General features: G+C 52.0%; 1 protein-coding gene across 1 annotated transcript in view; it reads right to left on the reverse strand.

Moving 5' to 3' along the window:
• The window catches only part of GNA12 (G protein subunit alpha 12), a 47,393-nt gene that overhangs the window by 13,376 nt on the left and 12,097 nt on the right, over window positions 1-21,920 (reverse strand). The window contains exon 2 of the mRNA XM_055135140.1: window positions 8,003-8,218. Coding sequence (XP_054991115.1) covers window positions 8,003-8,218 — 216 coding nt within the window. The remainder of the gene's footprint in view (window positions 1-8,002; window positions 8,219-21,920) is intronic.

Raw genomic sequence — 21,920 nt, forward strand, 5'->3', positions numbered from 1 at the left:
TGCACATGGCTGACCCAGGTTCAATCCCTGGCACCATGTTTGGTCTCCTGAGCCCTGCCAGGAGTAACCCCTGGCTACGGAGTCAGGAGTGAGCACAGATGGGTGTGGCCCAAAAACAAAAAGAAACTATGCTACGTGTACACAATAGGAATACACCTCAGTTGGATGAAATTATGTGATCTGCCACTGCTTGGATGGAACTGAGCGAAGGCACCCAGGAGAAGGACAGAAAGAGAATGATTCCACTTTTCCAGGGAAAATCAGAAGCTGACAACCGGTTCTGCTGCTCTCCAGAACTAAGTTTCTTATGGCGGGAGCTAGTGGGAGTTTGAGGTGAGGGGACCCTGACAGTGATAGAGGGAAGCTGCCACTCCGATGGGGTGTGCTGTCGGAAAGTTGTCTGTATGAAATTCATCAACAGTACTGTAAATCAGGGTGACTAAAACAAAAACACAGAAATGTCAACAGTTAACAATCATGCTACCTAAACTACAGGAAGCGTTTTAGTCAAGAAATAAATAATAAATCTTAGTATCAGACAGCTGCGCTGGGGAGGGCAGAGGACAAACATCCTGGCCTGTGCACACACACAGCCGTCTTTATTACATATCCTTCTCTGCAGGCCTTTCAACATGAGAGATCAGTCTTAGCTTGGGGCCCACACAGAGAAGCCACATGAAAGCCAGCCCCCAGGCTGTGATTTGCTGACCTCTGTGACAGACCGAGTCCTCCGGCTCTCTTCTTCTTCAAAAGTAGTTTTACATCACCAGTGCTCAGGGGAATGCAAATCAAAACCGCAGTGTGAAAAAGAAAACACAACTGAAGGACTCACACTTCCGATTCCAGAAGTTACTACAAAGCGATAGTCAGGAGAGCAAGTTACCAGCCCAAGGACAGACAGAGACCAGGGCACTAGAAACTAGAGTCCAAAGATAACCCCACAAGGATGTCAGACAGACTTTCAACAGGGTGCCAAGACCATTCTGGGGGAACGAGCAGATGTTCGCAGGGTTATCCTGTGAATTGCCCAGTACAGCAAGGAGACATGGGCCCTACCTAACTCTATGCGAGCATCATGTGGGCAAACCTCTGACAGCAGAGAACTGCCTGGGCAGAAGGGTGAGCTGCCCGAATGGCACTTGGTGGTGGGTTCTTACACTCAGCACCAAAAGCAGGACCAACAAGAGAAGGCCACACTCAGTGACCATCCTCCTCCTTGGGTTTCTGGTCCCCACTGATGTAGGAGGACATTGTTTTGTCCTTTCCACCCTTGCCACAAGGAGCTTAGGTTCATCCCTGTCTCACCCATTAAGGTGCTCCCGAGTCACTCCCATTTCTTTGTTTATTTGTAACTACTTCTCTATGCTCTCTTCCCCAAACAGTTAATCAGCTTTTACCCCTAATGAAACTTAATTTGTAAGGTCAGATCTTTCTAGGACACTGAACTTATAATTTAATATTGCCTTTCTCCTCTCCTTATGTCTTTTGAATAGTTTACTTTAAACCAATGTCCCTTTTGTATAGACACAAGACAATATTATTCTTTTGTAACTTGGGATTAATTGGCTTCGAATAGTATTCATTCCCGGGCATCTGCTTTTTCCACTTAAGCCTCAGTTGCCCTCAGTTCCTAGCACCCCAAAGGCAGGGTCCCGACAAGGGACCGGATGGATTCAGGGCAAGCAGTGAGTTATGTGCTACCCTGGCATCGAGATGGGCCTGGCCAAGGTGCCTAATGCTTAACTATAAGTTAAGGGCTTGATCATGGACAAATACTGTCATGATCCAAAAGTAATGATGAGACTAGGACCCTGCTAGGGGTAGGAAAGACTAATCTGGCCTGAGTACTGTAGTCTGAGATCGAGATGGCCCCAGGAGAGCAATTCTATAAGCTTAATGCATTTTTTGTGTCCATACAAAATGATTAATATTATGAATGCTTATATGTCTGCTGGAGGAGAGGAGAAACACACTCATGGGACTCCACCTTGTCCTAGAAGGAGTATCCCCTGAGGGAAAGAACTTTACCCCTATTGATTGTGACCACACCTATGTGTAAGCCCCAACCCCCTCATGCTGGGGGGATTTAACTAGGCTGTAAGAGTGGGTTGGGGGGCGAGATCCGGAGAGAGATCCAGAGCCGGGAGAGAAGCAGAGAGAGAGAATGAAATAAACTGATCAAGCAATCAGTTTAGCCTTCTTCCTTCCATTGCCTGCCCTTGACCAATAGCCACACACAGCGGTTCCAGAGCACCGAATGTGGGTGGTGAGACAGAGCTGCTCGGAGAGCCCGAGAGTGCACACGTCCGTTGGCGTGCTATAGTTTTTCACACACTGGGGTCAGCTTCTCTGGCTGGGAGGATGCTCTTCTGGTTCCTGCAGGCCGAACCTCACAGACCAGAAATGGAGAGTATGTTCCCCCAGATGCCATGTGCTCTTCCAGGCTCCGATGGAAGCTTCTGGTCTTCGTGGCCCTGTGCTGCTCGGGACACCTGCCTGGTGCTCTGGCGACTCCACACCATGTCCAGGCACAGCCTCCATCCACCTTACTTGGGGCCCACCAGTTTTCTGCCTATAGGACTGGACACGTTTTGCCCTGTCTCTAGATCTTCCAGCTCTCTGAAATTCTTAGTTGTTTTTTCTTTTTCCTTTTTCTTTTTGGGTCACACTAGCAATGCTTGAGGGACCATCTGGGGTGCTCGGGATTGAACCTGGATCGCCCTATCCGCTGTACTATTGCTCCAGCCCCTGGAACTCTCATTGACATCCATTAGAATCCCAACAGCCCTTGGCCTATTGTCACCACCTGGGTCACTGTTTGAGATTCTTGGCAGTCCTGGCTGGCCAATGCTCTCTCAGACTGGGCTGAAACTACTATCTATTATTTCTTTTATTTTTCAAACATCTAAGTTCAGGCATTTTAAAGTACATGTCTGAGGCGCCTGCCTAAAGGCTGAGACTGTTTCTCCTGATGCCTGAGTCCTTGGCCCTCTAGCTCTCTGGGATAACTCCTATCCTTAATGATGGCCTGGTAGGGAATTTCCAGGGTTCAGGACTTAAGTCTTTTTCCAGGGAGCTTCCATTCACTTCTACCAGGACTGCGGGCACACTACGAGCTCTTTGCACTAACTTCACTTGTCTGAGCGGAGGCCAGAATCCCCTCAAATCTGAGTTAGGTTCTATTAGGCTCACTGCATTGAGTTTTCTTGTATGGCTTTTGTGAATCTGGGGCATAAGAACCCAGGGGAGTGTGTGTACCTCTGGGCTTCCTTTGCCTCTTGCCCTTGCTTGTCCTGGCTTGGCAGGCAGACAATTTCTGGAGGCTGGCTTAGGGTTCCCTCTCCACCTCTGAGTCCCACTTCATTACAGAAGTTGCTGATGAGGCTCCCATTCCAGGCGACCCTGAGACGTGTGGCAAGGACGCTGCCAGGAACCGCAGTCTTACCCTCGGCTCCTGCTCTGTTTCCAGACCTGAGCACCAACACTCTTTTTTTTTTTCTTTTTTTTTTGCTTTTTGGGTCACACCTGGCGATGCACAAGGGTTACTCCTGGCTCTGCACTCAGGAATTACTCCTGGCGGTGCTCAGGGGACCATATGGGATGCTGGGATTTGAACCTGGGTCGGCCACGTGCAAGGCAAACACCCTACCCGCTGTGCTGTGCTATCTCTCCAGCCCCCCCCCTTTTTTTTTTTTTTTGCTTTTGAGCACCAACACTCTTACCAGGTTACTGCCCATGGCTGCATCTAGTACTTCAGATGATTCTCAGCAGAAGACTTTGGATACTGAGTCCACTGTGGCTGCTGGCTCGGCATCTCACAGCTACTGCTTTTAGAGAGATTTCATGAGGGTGAGCTGCTTTTAGAGGCCAGGACGGCCAGGGTCAGCCAGAGATGCTGTGTTCTCCGGACTCCTCTGGCAAGGCACCCACACCCAGGGGGGCGCCCAAGCTCCATAGCTGCAGCCTGCCCAAGGCCCCATACAGCACATGCCCTCTGGCAGGGTCCCACGCCAGCCCCCTTGGCTGACAGGGAGCTCACTCCAGCTTGGCTCTGCATTTCTAGGATCTTCTTTCCCCTCTCACTCGTTTTGTACTCTGAACCCCCAAGTGCTACCTCATGTGGATTCCAGCCCTTGACACCTCTCAACACAGAATGGACGATACACTACAGTTTCCCTCATCCATCACTTGCTTTTAATTATTTTTTTTTTGGTTTTGGGGCCACACTGGTGTGCTCAGAGATGACTCCTGGCTCTGCACTCAGGCATCACTCCTGGCAGTGCTCAGGGGACCATGTGGCATGTAGGGGAGTGAAACTGGGTCGGCTGTGTGAAAGGCAAACGCCCTCCCCGCTGTTCTACTACTCTAGCCCCTCACTTGCTCTTTAAGTTTCTTTATGCCAGTGCCTGCCATAAGAAAGTCAGCAATGTCTACTCAGCCTGACTTACACATTGTACAGGTATGTGCATATCACCTCACACTGCCGCCCTGGGGCCATTATGCCCCCAGCGTCCCCAGCTGGTAACACCCTGGATGGGAAGCTTTCCTGCAAACTTCCTATGCCCTCTGCATCAAATGCATTGAACTTCATTACCCCACAGAGGCACAGCTCATGAGTATATGCCACCAGTGAAGACTGATGAGAGGAAGAGGCAGAGCCAGGAACCACAGGGACACTTAGGGGTCTCAGAAGGGCAGAACCCAACTTCCGGTTTCTGTGCTCTGTAGCAAGAGCCATGAGCAACTAGGTGTTGGGCTCAGGCCTCCCCTGGATTGGATGCAGCACAGCCAACAGGCAGACTCTGGGTTTCTGCCTTTAAGTGGTGGTGGGTGGGTGGCACAACTGTTAGCTTTGTCCCTTCCTGCAAGGTTCTAGGCCCGGACTCCAGCAGCAGCATTTGGTCGCAGGATTTCACAGACCCAACTTTCATTTGTTCTTTATCGTTACTTTAAAGTCTTTTCTGAAGGACTGTGACTGGCAATGCTGGGAATGACATGTTCACGCTAACCCCTGCCTTCCCACTGCAGTTTCAGGAGACAGATTCCCCATCACAGCCGAAATTCCTGACCTATCTCAGGAGACAAAGATAAAGTGACACATTCTTCCTGTATGGAGGTCGCCAGCCCCAGGCATGCTCAGAAACAGGCCAGTATCGTGAGAGACAGGGTGCTCTGATGCAACACTCCCCAGACGACAGGCTCACAGTTGCGCTGCATTGGTGGCAGCAGGAGTGAGGCTGGAGAGGAAAGGCTGCGACTAGCACACTGTGTGCTGGTGATGGAGCAGCTCAGCACAGGGCAGCACAGCAGCACACGCGCATTCCCCGGTACGCTGGAGCCACCAGCACATATGTGTTCCCCGGCACACAGAAGCCACAGCACATGTGTCCCCTTCTCAACAGAAAGCCAGCCCTGTCCACAGCCCCCGCTTGCTGGTCCACCTGTTGCTGTCCCCAGCCTTTGGGGTGTCTGACACCGTGGTCACAAGGTTGGTCCCCCAGTACTTGCTGAGGGAATGAATTCCTCAGAGAGTGGTCACTCCAGGTTGGAGGCAGTAGGTGGCCAAACAGAACACACAGAGCAGGAAACCATGGGCTGGGACAAATGTCTCTTACTCAGGACTGGGGAAAAGCGTGACTTCTGCAACTCTGCCCTCCCTGGGCATCTCCCCTCCCCCAACAGCCCCATCACTGAGGATGCCAGCTGTTCGGTACCCTCCTTGATAAGGAACACATGAGCCTGCCCCTAGCACCTACCCACAGTGTGGCTATGTGACAAGCACCAGGCGAGGGGACAGACAGGACACTGGGCACTTTTGCAGGCAGTGGCTGCCAATGGAGTAGACGGGGCGCTCCTTCCTGGCCTCTTCTGCTGCCCAAGGACAGAGGTCACCCTGGACTGGCCACCTCCGAACCTCTGCCACATGAAGGAGGCAGATGATTGTCATTGCTGTTCTGGATCCCTCCAAGACACGTGACAGGCACTGCATTCTGAGCATCTCCTATGACAGCAGCAGCCACAGTCCATGGAGATCGGGGCTGACTCCTGGCTCTGTTCAGGGTCACTCCCGGTGGGGCCCTGGGGGACCAGAGAATGCCAGAGATGGCACCCGGGTGGGCCATATGAGAGGCAAATTACCTACTCCTGTGCTCTGACCCCTCAAAAAGCTTCCTCTTAAGAAAGTGCACGCCAAGAACAGATTGCTGCATTCTCTTAGGCTGGGATGTGATTGGGTCCTGGTTCCACCCTGGCACCACAGTCCCCCAACCTCCCCAGTACTTCCACAGAGCAGAAGCTCATGCCTGCTGTCAGACTTGCAAAGGAGAACTGGGCACTGCCTTACCTTAGAGCAAGTCTGAGAATCTGAGAGCCCTGACAACATGCACATTCCCTGTGGAGAGGTGACAGCACGCTTCTGGGCCAGGGTGATTCTCCCTGCAGCCCAGAAGGCTGCATGGTGGGGGCAGGCTAGTTGTCCCAGCAATCGCTCCTAGTCAGCAAGGCTCCCTACAAATGAGAACACAGTGCCAGCAACTCAACTCGCTCCTCTGAGACAAGCTCGGCCTCCTGCTTCTAGCCCTCAAAGACAGAGAATGTGTCCACGGGGCACAGTGTCCTCTGCAATGCTGGATCAAGGCTGGGATAGAACAGTCAGGTGTATACGGGAACTGTTTCGTCACACTGTTGTCGGTGCCACTCCTGGTAGTGCTTGGGCCATGGGGGGCCAGAGAGCATTACCAGGTCCCTGCACATACAAGGCAAATGCTTCCACTTGTAACTTGGGGTTACACCCCAACCCCGATATTCCCATGAAGCAAGGCAAAAAGTCTGAGGAGAGGGGCCGGAGAGACAAGACGGGGTCAAGGCGCTTGCCTTGCACTTGGTTACCAGGTTAGATCCTCTGAACCCCCCTGGCAGTGACCCCTGAGCACAGATGAGTCCTGAGTACCATGGGTGTGGCCCACAAACCAAGGCCGAGGAGAGGTCACCTCCTGGCATGTCCCCAGCCTGGGCGCCAGGAAGTGGGGTGGGGACTCTCATGAAGTCCCAGGCCCCCTGCCTTGGCTAACTCCCTGCTGGAAGAGGAGAAGCCCTCACCTCCAGGCCGGGCATGTTGTGCGAGAAGGGCCGCATGGTCCAGGGCATCAACGAAAAGCAAACAATGGCTCTGTCCACTCATGTGGATTTTCCCAGAAATGAAGCAATCCCAGCCCTTGGCCGCTAGTCGCACCTGTCTCTGTGGGCTGCAGTGGCCCCAGCACACAGCAGACTGGGAATGAGTGAAGGATGAATTCATGGAGGAACAAGGTGGCCCACAGTGAAGGTCTAGAAGCCAGACCATTCCATACCCATCTCCACATCTGAGACAGTGTGGAGCTGGGCGCAATAGGCGGAGTTCCTCCTGGTCTCCAACAAGGCACCAAGAGAGTGGCACAGGAGTCCCGATGTGCACATAGCCAGAAACAACTGCCTGGTGGCGGGACTTGAACTTGGGTGTGTGCCCGATGTCCCTGGAGTGAACCTGCCTTCCTGTACTCGAGAGCAGATGGAGTTTGTGTTGGAGGTGAGTCAGAAAGAAAGCAAATAAGACCAAAGACCCCAAATTTCAGTCTATACACATATGTCCTAAGGGAGTCTCTACAAAGTAAAACACAAGACTCTAAACTCTCATTCCTGGAATGAAGAGTGTCCAGAGGGAGTAGCAGGAAGAGCCTGTGGCCTCCTGTCATCGATGTGGAAACATTCAGGTTGGCCGACAGGTCCCGAGTGAGATGTAGAGCCATGTAAAGAAGCTTGAGTTTCCTGACGTGAGCCCAGCCTCGGCTCCTTAATTCACATCTATATCTACCCATTCCCGAATCCTCCTTCTCCCCTGAACCCAACCATTTGGCTTGAGTGAAATGGCCAATCCACCCCATCTGGGGCTGCTCGGCAGCAATGGTCACCTGCTTCAAGGCAAAGCTAGCCGAGTCCGACAGGGGCCCGGGAAGAAGTCACTCACCAGCTGGAACTCACTCCTGCGGCTGAAAGCTTCCCTGATCCCCGAGTCCCGCCAGAGCGCGCTCAAGGCAGGCACGTACAGCTGGAAGGTGGCCGGCTCCACGGGTAGGCCTGCTTTGTTCTCGAAGGCCATCAGGAACATCCCATGCTTCTCATTTTCAGAATACTGCCAAGGAATACCGAGCTTGTCACGTGCATCAACAAGAACCCTTGAGCCCTAGGAAACAAGAGATAAAAAGGATTAATGGGGCTCTGAAGGCTGAGTCAGGAGTGAGGCCGGGGCAGCAGAGCCGGTCCCACGGTGTGCCCCTCGGGCTCTGGCATGCTTGCTAGTAGTCAACTCTGGCTTGCTCATCCAGCATGGCCGTCTGAACATGCATATCTGCACCATCAGACATGACGGCGCCGGACAGATGCCCCTGTCCCACTCGTACTCGGGACAGGGAGAGCCTGCAGGGTCACCTCTGGATGCAGGAGGATGCAGTGGCATATCCAGCAGAGCAGGCCGGGAAGCATACTGGGCATCGAGGGAGACTAGACCAAAAGCCCGGTGGGACAGCACGGGGCTCAGAGTGACCCTGGCCCCACCTGCGCCGAGCACAACCTCAGCATCTCTGCTGACCCTGAACAGGTGAGTGCCATGGACAGGAGGTGTGGCAGAGCGAGAACACCCCCTCCCCCACTCCCGACCCCCCAGGCTAGCACCAAGCCTGAGCCTTGGGTGCACTAGCCAGGGTCAGCAGTGATAGGGGCGGGAGGGGGGGCCGCAAACCTGACAACAGGAGGACGAGGACAACCACAGCCTCAGTTCAGGAAACTGACAACTTGCACACCAAAACACAACAGCTGTTCCAACCAAGGGACAACACACGGACACACAGATCCAGGTGGCGGTGGCAAACGGAGTGGAATGGCCACCCTTGGTGGGTGGGCCAGGTCAGCCTGTACCCATTGTGTGGCTGAGAAGAAGTGAGCTTGCATTCTTCAGCCTGTTTCCTCACTGTTAAAAATAAGGTCTGTGCACGTGCCCTATTCTCCCTCCCAGACGGGCAACAGGAAGGTGCAGGGCCTGAGGAAATGGGATGGATGTAGGAAGGTCAGCCTGGAAGCGCTGACTCAGCGTGACCAGTACCTCTGTGGCATTTCCTCAGGGCTCACTGACCACCTGCCACAAGCATAGGGCAGAGCCCATCCCCCCCACTGCACAGACACACTGCTTGCCTGAGTGCCAAACAGGGAACAGCTGCTCCTCGCCCCCAGCATCGCTTCCTAGGTCCTAGCAGTGGACATGAGAAAACTAGAGTTAAAAAGGGCGTTTGCCTTGCACGCGGCCGACCCAGATTCGATTCCAAGCACCCCATATGGTCCCCTGAGCACCGATAGGGTTAATTCCTGAAGGGGTAATTCCTGAGTGGAGAGCCAGGAGTGACCCCTGTGCATCGCTGGGTGTGACCCAAAAAGAAAAAAAAAAGTCAATAGGATCAGCAGACAAGCAGAGGTGAACCAGAGCCAGAGAGCGGCAGAGAGCAGCGGACAGGAGGCCCCCATGTAGTCCCTGTAACTGCACAGTCCCTCGAGCACCCCGCTACCAAGAACTATCCCTGCCACTGCACGGTCCCCCGAGGACCCCCAGGAGCAACCCCTGTCACTGCATGGTCCCCTGGCCACCCCCAGGAGCAATCCCTGTCACTGCACAGTTCCCTGGGCACCCACAGGAGTTAACTCTCAGGTGTAGCCCTGAGCACCAGTGGGTGTGTTCTAAAACACAAACCAAAACACACACAAAAAGGGAAATTGGTCTGAACTTTGAAAACATACATATAGGTACTGACTGAGAACTACAAAATATTGATGAAACAAAGCAAAGACGATCTTATCAGTGGGGAGATTTATTTTGCGCATGGATTGAGACAGACAACTCAGAAAGGAGATTATGTTTCTCCACAGTATTAAACAGTTAACTTTTCTCTAAAGTGGTTCCTACAGAATCTCGGCAAGATCTAGACTACAAACGAAGGTCCCGTATGACTCAGCTTGGTGGTCCAGCGGCGGGCACCACGCTGGCCCCATGTCTAACACCTGCTGAGTGAGTGACTGGAGCACCTCAGCCAGCAGCAAAGCTTGCACTTGGATTGATTCCAGCAGCACTGTGCTCCCTGCACCGGATCAAAGCCCCTGTTGCCTTGTTTGCCGGGTCACAGTCCTCTGCTAAGGCTGTTTGCACAAAGAGAGAATCAGCCAGTGATCTGTTCTCCGGCTTCCCTGCACAGACACAGAGTTGTAGACTTTATATGAACAAAGCTCTAGAGCATCTAAGAAAAGTTAAGTGGAGGAGGAACAAGACATGATTTCGAGACTAGCTGTGGGAATGAAGACAGCGCCAGAGAAGGACCAAACACTGAGCAAAAGGCAATGTAAAGTGGCTGGAGACGCCTCCACTCAACACAGAATGTGGCGCAAGAGTGAGACACAGTGGGTAGGGTGCTGGCTTCACATGCAGCTGACCCGAGTCCAATTCCTGCCACCACAGATGGAACCCTAAGTCCTACCAGGTATGATCCTTGAACATTGCCGGGTGTGGAACCTCACCCTAAAATTTGGAGTTTTATAAAGACCCAGAAGTGATACAGTGGGTTGAGGGCTGGGTGTTGGTGAGGAAGAACAGTCTCAGGGGCAGATGGAGCTAGAGCAACTGGACAGCCACAGGCCCTGTGAAAAAAGACCTTTCTCTTACACAGATTCAAAAGGTAAAACCAGGCCCAGGAGAATGCCTCAGGCCCTCTGTTGAGGTGTGAAGTTCCAGACACCTGGGAGGCAAATGGAATTCTTAAATGGAAGGTATCAACTATTCAGATATTACCAAAAAGAAAACACTGGTTCTGCAAAGGTTCTGCAAAGCCCTTTAAAGAGACTAAAAAGACAAGCTATGAACTGGGAGAAAGACAATTTGCCTACTGCAAACCTGACGAGAGACTTCTGTTTAGAGTATTTAAAAGCTGCTCTCAAGGACGCTAGAACATGGAGGAAAAATCGGGCCAAGGCTGGAAAGAGTGGTTTCTCCAGCAAGCACATCAAAGAACAGAGAAGCAGGGAGACAAAGTGGCCCAGGCAGCTCCCTAGGAAATGGAGAGGACAAAGCCAGGAGAAACAGCAGGGCCAAACCGGAAGGTGGTGAGGGGGTTGAGTGGTTGAGGGGGGGTTACTTGGGACCCCAATTGCTCCATTTTTTAAAGACTGAACATATAGGCGGCTATTTGGGCAGCTATACACGCGGCATGCAAGTGGTGCTACCTCTGTCCTGAGCTTTCGTCCGAGAGAAATGAAGGTGCTCATGGCATTTACAACAGCCTAAACTAGAACTAGTCCACACATCCTTCCACAGACCTGTCACTGCATGGTCAATCTGTGGGCATCAGGCCGTGGGCCCTATCTCAGCAATAAAAAGGGACAAACACCACCTTGGAAGATGCACACAGGATGTGATTCAGCTGCAATATTCTTGCAAGGACAGAGAGAGGGAGCTGAGGATGTCTGAAGCTGTGGGGACTGGGGCGGGGTGAGGGAGGGGCAGAACTACACTGGACAGCAGGAGGTCACGGCAGTGACAGCAGTGACAATGGTGACACTGTGTCAAGTAGGACACCGTGTCATCCCAACAGCTGTAGGGAAAGTCACCCTTTCTGTGATCTCTGTGAGCCCGGATCGCACAGGGCTCCGTGAGCCGTGATCAGACTCAATGGAGAAGGTGACAAGTGCCATCATGCTCCTACTCCCTCCGGGCCCCTCCACATTTCTGCTTCTGGCTTCTTCCGTGCCCACTTCGTATATACATTATGTCCACCTGCCTGAAAAAACGATGCAAAGATTAGAGAGCCTAGAGGAGCATGAATGATTCTGATGTACAGAGTATAGGTAGGCAAGAACAGAGAAGGCAGAATGAGGGGTCACGGGGGTAGGGGCGAGTGATCTTGCCAACATGGTTGCCAACAGCACCTCACAAGCATGGGAGCTGGGTGACAGTCCAGCATCAGGCCACAGGTGCTGCAGGGCTCATACGTGGCTCTCACCCGAGCCATTGTTCCAGCATCTTCCAGCCAAGAAGGAGCCAGACTTTCCGCGGCAGAACCCCCAGCACAACACCTACCAGGCCTTCCCTGGGACCCTGGCACTGTGCCCACCAGGCCTTCCCCAGTAATTAAGCTGGAGATAGATCTGGCCCACTGAAAAGCGGCTGGCTTCACAGCACATGCAGCTAGCACGCAAGTGCGAAGGTCCTACTCACTTCTCCAGACCAAGGAGGTCCTCCCACTCCTCTTCCTCGGGAGCCAAACGGTGCCTGCTCTCGCCACCTTCTCTGTCTGCAACTGGAAGCTCCTGCCTGCGTGTTCCCCTTGCCTCTCACACTCACCCTGGTCAGGAATGAGAATAACTGCATCTCCATGAACTCTGCGGGCATCCTCGGCTATGACAGACTGAAGGGTGCTCTCACAGGATTCTGCTCAGAACAGTAGTCCACTTCAGTCCTCCCTTGCACTAGCCGGAGACAGGGCAGCCAGGGCCTTTACTGTACTTGTGCAGGACAGACAGTGGACGCGCCTTTCCTACCAAAGATGCCTGATCTCACACTGTGACAAGCTCCATTACTGAACACCCCTCCCCACTCCAAGCTCCTAAAACACATAAAGCCAAGAAGATCCTAAAATCTACATACACTGGAAAAGGAAAAGAGACAATTTGCTAGTTTCACTAATGGCTGCAAGAAACATAACATCAGTTTTCTTGACTAAACCACTCATCCTGGAATCCACATACACTCAAAAAGGAAAAAAGAGACAATTTGCTTGTTTCAATAATGGCTAAAGAAAAGTAACATGACTTTCAGTATCAATTGACTAAAACATTAATTTTTTTCCTTAACCAATACATTTTATTCAGCTACCCAAATAAAAAGCTAAAATCTTTTGCTGTTTGATGACTTCATCTCAAGACTATGTAATACTTTAAACTTGTTCAAAGAGCACATTTTAAAGACAACTTATAAATCCAGCAATTTAAACTTCTGTCAAGAATAAATTCTCGGTCTGCTGGGGATACAGATGGGCCGGAGTCAGAGGGGTGGATTGGTTTTTTTTTTTGGGGGGGGGTCACACCCGGCGATGCACAGGGGTTACTCCTGGCTCTGCACTCAGGAATTACTCCTGGCGGTGCTCAGGGGACCATATGGGATGCTGGGATTTGAACCCGGGTCGGCCGCGTGCAAGGCAAACGCCCTACCCGCTGTGCTATCACTCCAGCCCCGGTGGATTGGTTTTGCTGGATGAAAACCAGTGCGCGCACACACAAAAATAAATTCTGCGATCTCATTTCAAAACAGACTTTCCATTTAGCCCAAACCAAACCAAATCTTTTTACTTTAATCACAAACCTCTGAAAGCTGAGAAAGGCACAAAATGCTGCAGGTGGAAGGAGCTTTTTCTAGAAGAAAGTCATCTGACAAAAACCTCCGGAAGTGGGAAGCAGCAAACACACCAGTGAAGTGTCTGCAGCTGTCCACCAAACACAGACTGGCCGCAGGATCTGCCAGGGCAGAACAAGGCCAGTGGGCAGCCAAAGAGCCTCACAGCTTCTCTCACGAGCCAAGGGAGGGGAAGCCTTGGAAAGGAGAGGGACAAGGGAGAGGGTCAGCAGGTGCGGGGAGACACACCACAGCCAGCACTGTCCAACCATGTGCCCTCCAAGTCCCCCCCTGCCCCCCCACTGGGAACTCTAGGAAACAAACGCCCAGTTTGTTCAGGCTGCTGCTCCCCACACCCTGCTCAAGGCAAGTCCCCCGCCCCCCAAATTCCACTTGCAGGGGCAGAGTGGGAGGCAGCAAGCCAGGATCAAGTATGGTGCTGGCGCTCAGAAATGCACAGGTGCAGTGGTGCCAGCAGAAGCAGGGAGCCAGGCCATGACCTGCAGCCCTGACAAGTCTGAGCTCTGGAGGCACAGGGAGGCGGAGTGCTCAGAGTCCCCCCAGGAGAGCCCCCTGCAGTGACGACAGCAAGGGAACCTAAGGCAAAGCCCACCAGGGCTGGGGAGGCGGCATGGGGGCTACTCCACACCACACAGTCCCCCAAGCCTCACTGGGAGTGGCCTGTCAGGGTGGCCTCCAGAACAAAGTTCCCAGGGACAGCTGGAGTGTGGGAGAGTGGCAGTGTGAGCAGTGCAGGAGCCCAGGGTCCGTACCCAGCAGCCGGATACGCTCGGTTTCCCTGGGAGGAAGACACACGGGGAGCAGAGAACTTTGGCAGCCCACACAGGAGTCAGGCCAGGAGCTGCTACACCAGACCCTCCCGTAGGGCCAGGCTGCCTCCACACAAAATGTCCAGAGATGTTCCAACACTGACCCTAGCTCGGGACAAGAGGAATCTCCTACAGAACCAGCAGAGCCGCAGGGACCTCCAAGAGATGTTCTGACAGACATTAACTTAGGACAAGAAGAATTCCCTGAGGAACCAGCAAAACTGCTGGATTGGTTCTTAGTGTTTGGGCCCACTTGGCAGAGCTCAGGGGCTACTCCCAGCTTGGTGCCCGGGGGTCACTCCAAGCATTTTCTGGAGAGGACCATGGCATGCGGGATGGACCCTGGGTTTCCTGCAGGCAAGCCTATGCTTGGACTGGCCCGGGAAAGCAATCTAAAAAGAAACATGAGAACTGTCATTTCTGGGGGGAAGGCCACCAGCTCTGCTCCCTCAGCTCACGGAGCGAGGAGACCACGGAGGGTCCCGCACACCTGGCTCAGGGGGCAGGGGGGTGTAATGCAATACTGCTGCACGAACTTCACTTGGGGCACAAGGTGCTAGCTGCCAGGGGTCCTGCCTGCAGCCCGGCGCACAAGGCAGCTGCTTTACCACTAAGCACAAGGTGGGCCCCTTAACTCAGCATTTTCAAAGCTCAAGTCAGGATCAAATTTGTGAAGTGATTTAATGAAAAACTTTTTTTGGAGGACCAGCATGCCATGGTTCTCTCTAGGAAATGCTTAGAGTGACCCCTGAGCACCAAGCTGGGAGAGGCCTCTGAGCTCTGCCAAGTGGGCCCAAACACCAATTTAATGATTTAACTGAAAAACTGAAATAGAATATAACAGTGAATATCTAAATAACTACAAACAGTAAAAAGGAGGACCTCATAAGACTTGTTTTGAAATAACTGTCTACTAATAAAGAGATACAGAATCTGATGGATATGCGCAGTGTGTGTGTGCCGAGTTCTAGTGGAGGCACAAGAGCAGATGTGTGCACATGGGTGTGCTGATTCTAATGGAGACACAGGAACAGATGCGTGTGCATGCATGTGCCAGCGGAAACACTGGAATAGGTGTGTGTGTGTGTGTGTGTGTGCGCGCGTGCGCGCACGTGCGCATGTGTGAGTGTGAGTTCCGTGATAAAGAACATTTTCCTGGTGCATTCCATCCCAAGAGGACCCTTGTGGGGGCTCCTCCAGGCGTCCCGTGCACTTCCCAGCTGTGGTCTCACCAGGGGTTGCACATGTATAAGCACTACAACTAGAGTGTGAAGTCCAGTGGCCTCTGTGTGTGTGTGTGTGTGTGTATGTGTGTGTGTGAGACAGCCAGCATCCAAGTGTGATGGCTAGCATGCATGTGACAGCCACTGTAGCTTGTAATGAAGGCTACCAACAATCTCCTTTGATTCCCCAGACTCATTTTTAATCAGTCTGTTCACTTCACTGAAAATGTCGTCCCATGACGATACCTGAGTAGCCATGTCCTCTGACCAAGCCCCAGGAGCAAACACAGGAATTAGCAACTTGCATGTATGAAGCAACTTCAGTGTATATATCCCCAAGTTAGGAAAATAAAAACCAACCCCAACTAATGGATGTTGGTCTCCTATACTTCCAATAAGCTTTTACGTAAGTAACCACCATATTCTCAAAGTTCTTTGAGTAATCAAAGAAAAGTGAGATCTAGGGGGCTGGAGTGATAGCACAGCAGGTAGGACGTTTGCCTTGCATGAGGTCGACCCGGGTTTGATTCCCAGCATCCCATATGGTCCCCTGAGCACTGCCAGGAGTGATTCCTGAGTGCAGAGCCAGGAATCACTGTGCATCACTGGGTGTGACCCAAAAAGAAAAAAAAAAAAAGAAAAGAAAAATGAGATCTACCACTGACCCCCCACAGGAAGTTCTCCTGTTGGGGTTCCTGAGGGAGGAACATTGGAGATAAGGCTGCCTGACAGTGAGCCCCTCCTGGCACTAGCAAGACCCAACCATCATGACTTGCTTCAACGTCTGCCTCACTGGAGATTCAGCCACAGGAGGAATCACCGTTGAAACTAATAAATTAATATTGGCTCAGACCTTAGGAGTCTGCCAGCTAGTCATATAATGGGTCTGGAAACCTTTAAGAATCATCCTCTGGGATGTCAAAGAATAAAACCTGTTGAGAGGAAAAGTTTAGTTCCAGATGTGTTTGACTTACAAGTGAATGTACTGACCGTCCAATGGAATTAGTGTCCTCACATATAGGAGGCACCTTCTCGGTTAATAAGACAGATAACCTGTCGCCAACCTTCACAGTGCATGCATCATGTCTCAAACCAAAGGAGAAGTGCCCGAGACCCCTACTGGGCCTTCTCCAGGAGACAGGCAGACCAGCCTGACCAAGAGAGGTTTCAGACAGAAGAATCAACCCCCAGGAGCTTGGTTTTTAGGGTCTGTGCAAAAGAGAGTAACAACAACAACAGTAACAATAATTACAATCGTTATTCCTAGCAGTCATTAGCCAAATGGTAAGAAAAGGCCTAGAACATTTTTCAAAGGGAAAACGGAGGCCAGCAGGCCAGGGACCTGCAGCCACACGCTCTCCCCGCCTGTGGAGTGAGCCAGTGACTCTCTCTCCCTGACTCCTGTGGGCGGACAGCACTCACGTGCACATGCATGAGCTTTGCTGCTAGGACTGTGCATGAGCACTGGGTCAGACAAGTGCTCCTCATCTGCTCACACGCTTCAGAGACACTCTGGCTGCTCAGTGCTGCACATGTGAACACGGCCCTGCTCAGCCCTGGCTGAGAGCCTCGACATTGCAGGCCTGCCTGAGACCCTGGGTTCAATCCCCAACACTGCAAGAGAAAGAAAAGAAAGTATGAAAAGACCCCCAAATTAACCAAAGCCCCCTAAGCCCCATGTTCCCTCCTGAGCCCTTGGCCAAACTGAAGTACCAATAATGAAGTAACCCTGATCATCACCGCAGCTCCAACAGGAGCAGCCAGGAGGCAGTAAGCAAAGAGCTGACACCGTGTTCTGTACCACTCTGTACAAATCAGGCCAGTGAGGGGCACACACATCACTGCCAGGGCTCCCACCCAACCAAACCTGGCTAGTGGTGATGACAGTACACAACCCCCTGCCTCCTGGGGGGTTTCTGCACCCTGCACCCCACCTCAGCAGACAGGCTCACTTCATCCCCACTTCCCAGGCTTAGAATGCACAACTCTGCAGTTGCCCATGAGGCCTCGCTCTTAGAGTCCCCTCCGCTGCTCACTCCCCTGCCTGCTGGCTTCTGCAGTCAGTGGCTGTCTCCCGCCTGCAGCACTGAGTCTGCCTGTCCGCTCCTGCGTATCGGCCCTGACTGACTGAGAAACCGGCCCCAGGCCTTTGAGTCAGGCCCACAGGACAAGATGGCTGCATAGTGACCCCTATCACAGTGTCTTGGAAAATGGCCCATGGAAACAGTCTGCAGGGGCTGGTCAATGACTCAGTGTCAGCTTGGTTCACTAGAGGCAGAAGAGCTTTTCGGAAGACCAGTGGCTACAGATGTTCTACAAAGGCAGGTTTCGAACAAAATGAGCCCGCCGGACTCCACCAGAAGAGATTGTCTTGACACCGGGAAGCCGTGGTCGGGCACCAGGCCTGGGCTGTACAGCTGGCATGGCCCTCACCACAAAGGCGCGGCCAGGGGAACCAGGAGGCAGCAGAGAGCCCCACCTCGCAGCCTCACTGCAGATGGGAGAACCCCTAGGCTGACAGGGTCCCTCCCCTTAACCAGAGAACCTGTGAAGAGGCAAGCAGGGCAGGGAGACGTGTGGGGGTTCCTGGTAAACACAGGCAGACTCTCCTTGTAGTGCAGAACCCCAACCTTCATGTTCTTTAAAAGGGAAAAGATCTATTTAATTTAAAAGCCCATCAAAATAAAATGTTGTTTTCTTGAGTTCTTTCCGACTGCTCTGGTCCCAAAGCCTTGCACATCCCACAAAGGTAGAGCTGCCTCATGCTGGTCCCCGGCCAGGGCTGGCCTCCGTGAGGGATGCCTGCAGCCCTTGACCACCCTATCTGTCAGTGCGCTGTAGGCTTGCTGTATGCAGACCATTTCCCCACCTTTTCACTTAATGCGGGAATTCTGGAGTGGCTGCCAGAGCTGTTCTTTATCTGAGGCTCCGCCTCCTCAGTGTCATGAAGACAGCATGACCGGACAGTGTCACAGACTGTGTGGGAACCAGGAGGGCCGGTGGCCTCCAGTCAGTCACTCTCGCCTCCTAAACCTCAGAGCTAGCCCTGGAGGCCTGAGGGAGGCAGATGAGAAGGGACACTTGTACTCCAAACAGAGCAGACTCTGTGAGTGGGGACTGAAGGCAGTGGGGTCTGGCCCCCTCCCTGACCCCACCTGCTCCAGGGATGGGTGACAGTAAGTTTTTCAGGGACAAGCAGCCACCCGCCACCGCCTGGCCTTGGAAAAAGTAACCATGTCTTGGGCCAAAATAACACATACACAGATCTGGGGAAGAGGCTTTCCTGGAGGCAGGCGGGGGCGGGCATTGCGTGCTGCTGAGGGAGCAGGAAACTGGGACAGTTAAAGGAGCAGCCAGTGGTGCAGCTCTGGGGGGGAGGGGCAGGCTCTGCAAAACAGCGGCTCCAAGATCCAACTCCAGCCCTCCACAGTCCCAGCACCTGTGTGTATGGACCTGTGTCCCCAAGTGCTCCCTATGAAAGAAGAGGACAGTTACATGCTGGTTGTTCCATCAACTACAAACTTCTGTAGATTCAGAAAAACAAAACTGATCTAGAAGAGGCCATGTCAATACTCAGAAGAATTAGATCCATTCATTTAAAAACCACATAGGCAGAACATGTTACCAGGGAGCAGGAAAACCAACATGTAATCCTGAACTTCAAAATCTCTGCGACTGGCTGCTAGGCACACAAAATTAACTAAAAAACAATTAAAAGACATGTACAGACATAATAAAGTACCAACTACATGCTCTTCTATTAAATGATCTTGATGAAAGGAATAAAGGGCAGTAACAAAATTACCTAGTGAAAGAAAGAGGCAGTTTTAAAGAAGCATGTTCTATAAATACTATTTCTATAAATACTGCACATTCTAGAAGACAGAGGTAAACAAAAATAGCCCCCCTTTAATTTGAAGTAACTACTCATTACATTTTGGTGAATATCATTATCATGATCTTCTAGTTCACTTTTGGGGGAAGAGACTACCCCTGGTACAGGAGTATTGGGGAATCTTGATCCTGGGGCTCTGGCATGCAAAATTGAATATCACAACCATATTTCAATACCTCAAAAATATTCTTTTTTTCATTTTCTTTCTGGGGCCAAACCCAGCTGTGCCAGGGCTGATTCCTGGCTCTATCCTCAAAGATTACCTTTGGTTGGGGTCCAAGGACTACACAGGTGCCGGGGATCAAACACAAGAGGCTGTGTGCAAGGCAAATGCCCTACTTGCTGTACTATTTCTCAGGCCCCCCCAAAATATTCCTTTAGCATCAGTACCTCCAAAACATTCCCAGGGAGCCTCCTTACTGTCCCTTTGCCACCCACATGATTCCCAGCAGTGAGGCAACAGGAAGACTCTGGAGGTCCAGCTGGGCAGTGTCATTCCTCTCCTGAGCCCTTCGGGGAGCCCAGTACTCAGCAAGAGCCCTGCCACCCTTTGCCCAGGGTCAGTTTCTCTCTCTCTCTTTTTTTTGGGTGGGCGGAGGGGGGTAGACCACACGTGGTGGTGCTAGGGGGGAGTCACACCTTGTGGTGCTGGGGACTGAACCGGGTTTGGCCACACGCAAGGCAAGTCCCTTAGTCACTGTCCTATCCCTATCTCTTCACTGGGCAAGTCTCTTCCACATGCTTCCACTTTGCTTTGATGCCAAATCTGATATCACATCATACCTTTAGCATCATATCACCTCTGATGTCACACACCCGACCACCTTTAACACCATGTCACCTCTGATGTCACATGCCTGAAGACCTTTAATACCAGGCCACCTTTGATGTCACACGCATGACTACCTTTAACACCATGTCACCTCATGTCACTCACCTGGCTACCTTTAATATCATGTCACCTCTGTGTCACACGCCTGACTACCTTTGACATGCCACTCTGATGTCATACCACCTGACCTCATGATGCCTCCGCTGCCCAACCAACTGACATCACACCTCCTCTGGACACCCCTCTGACAGGGCTGCTCTCTGAAAACCCTCCAGCCTTTCACTGGCTGTAGCTTTAAGGAAGTGACCGATGTGTTAGTTGGCCATTTTTCCTGCACTGGGCCTAAATGCTGAATGACAAGGATCTCTTTGCTTTGCACCAAAGCACCTGCAGCACATGGCATGCAGACAGCACTCACTGGACATGAGCTGATCACATGGTATGGGCCAGAAACCTCACCTGTTCGAGGTGCAGAATGCCAGGCCCTGTGCTGGACCGCAAGAGGAGCCTATATTTTCCAGGTCAGCAGGAGTCCCCCTCAGGTGTGAGATATGCCTGGGAGGTGCATCTTAATAGTCACATCCTCCCAGCCTGCACCCTAAATAAATCCACAGCCAACAGAACATGCACAGGACAGTGAATCCGGGGCTAATCACACAGGTGTGGGGCACTGGAAGGGCACGTGGGAGGACGAATGCTTCCCTCTGAGTCTGTGGCTAGCATAAGTCTGCGAGCGCACCCCAGAGGGCAACCCTGGGGCTAGGACCAGATGGGGCTCTTGTCCGCAGAAACAATGCCTGTGGGAGAGAGCAAGGCCAATGCAGGGCTATGCAGACCAGACCCTCCCCAGTCCTTTCACTCCAGCTCAAGGGCCACGTTCTCTTCCAAAGCAGAAGAAAACTCAAAGATTCACTTAATAGTCCAACAGGTTGGCATCTGAGTAACAAAACATGAGCTCTCAACAACGTAAATGTGATGAACCCCCAAACCGAGGCTCAGTGTTTGGGACATATCTTGCATGTAGAAGACCTACATGGGCTTGATTCTTGGCACCACAGAATATTTCTTCAGAAGAAGAAATATTTCTTCAGAAGAAGAAATATTTCTTCAGAAGAAGAGTACTCATGGAAGGATGGGCAAACAGAAAAGGCCAAGAAAAGCCCAACAGAGCAGTGCAGGATGAACTCGAGCTGAAGATGCCCAGCTCTGCCCAGAAAAGCGAGTCCAAGCACGACACCAGGACAGAGCAGACCCCAGCAAGGTGTGGCCGCGGATACAGGAAGCTGTAGACTCTGGCAGGGTGTCCAAGGGTGCGGCCATTCTAAAAGACAGTTTGACAGTGCCTCAAAATGCCAACCCGAATCCACAGTTCCACGATCCTGTTCCAACCTAAAGCCTTCTGCACCAGACCCTTCTTTATATCAGCACCACTGGAAAGAGCTGAAAAGGGCAAATGACCCAAATGACCAACAATGGACGGAGATCTGAACTTCGATAACTCAGTATTCCCAGAGAGTGGAATATTATCCAGCACAAAAACCAGGGATAGACAGCTGTGTGTTACAAAGCTGAAGAACCTTGTGAATGTGTTGAGAATGAGAAGCCATAAACTGGGAGAAAATTATGTCAAAACACCTGATAACCTCCCTGGATTTGTGTCTGTGGAGAACAGAACTCTTACGCC

This window comes from Sorex araneus, chromosome 4 (genome assembly GCF_027595985.1).
Source record: "Sorex araneus isolate mSorAra2 chromosome 4, mSorAra2.pri, whole genome shotgun sequence".
Lineage (NCBI taxonomy): Eukaryota > Metazoa > Chordata > Mammalia > Eulipotyphla > Soricidae > Sorex > Sorex araneus.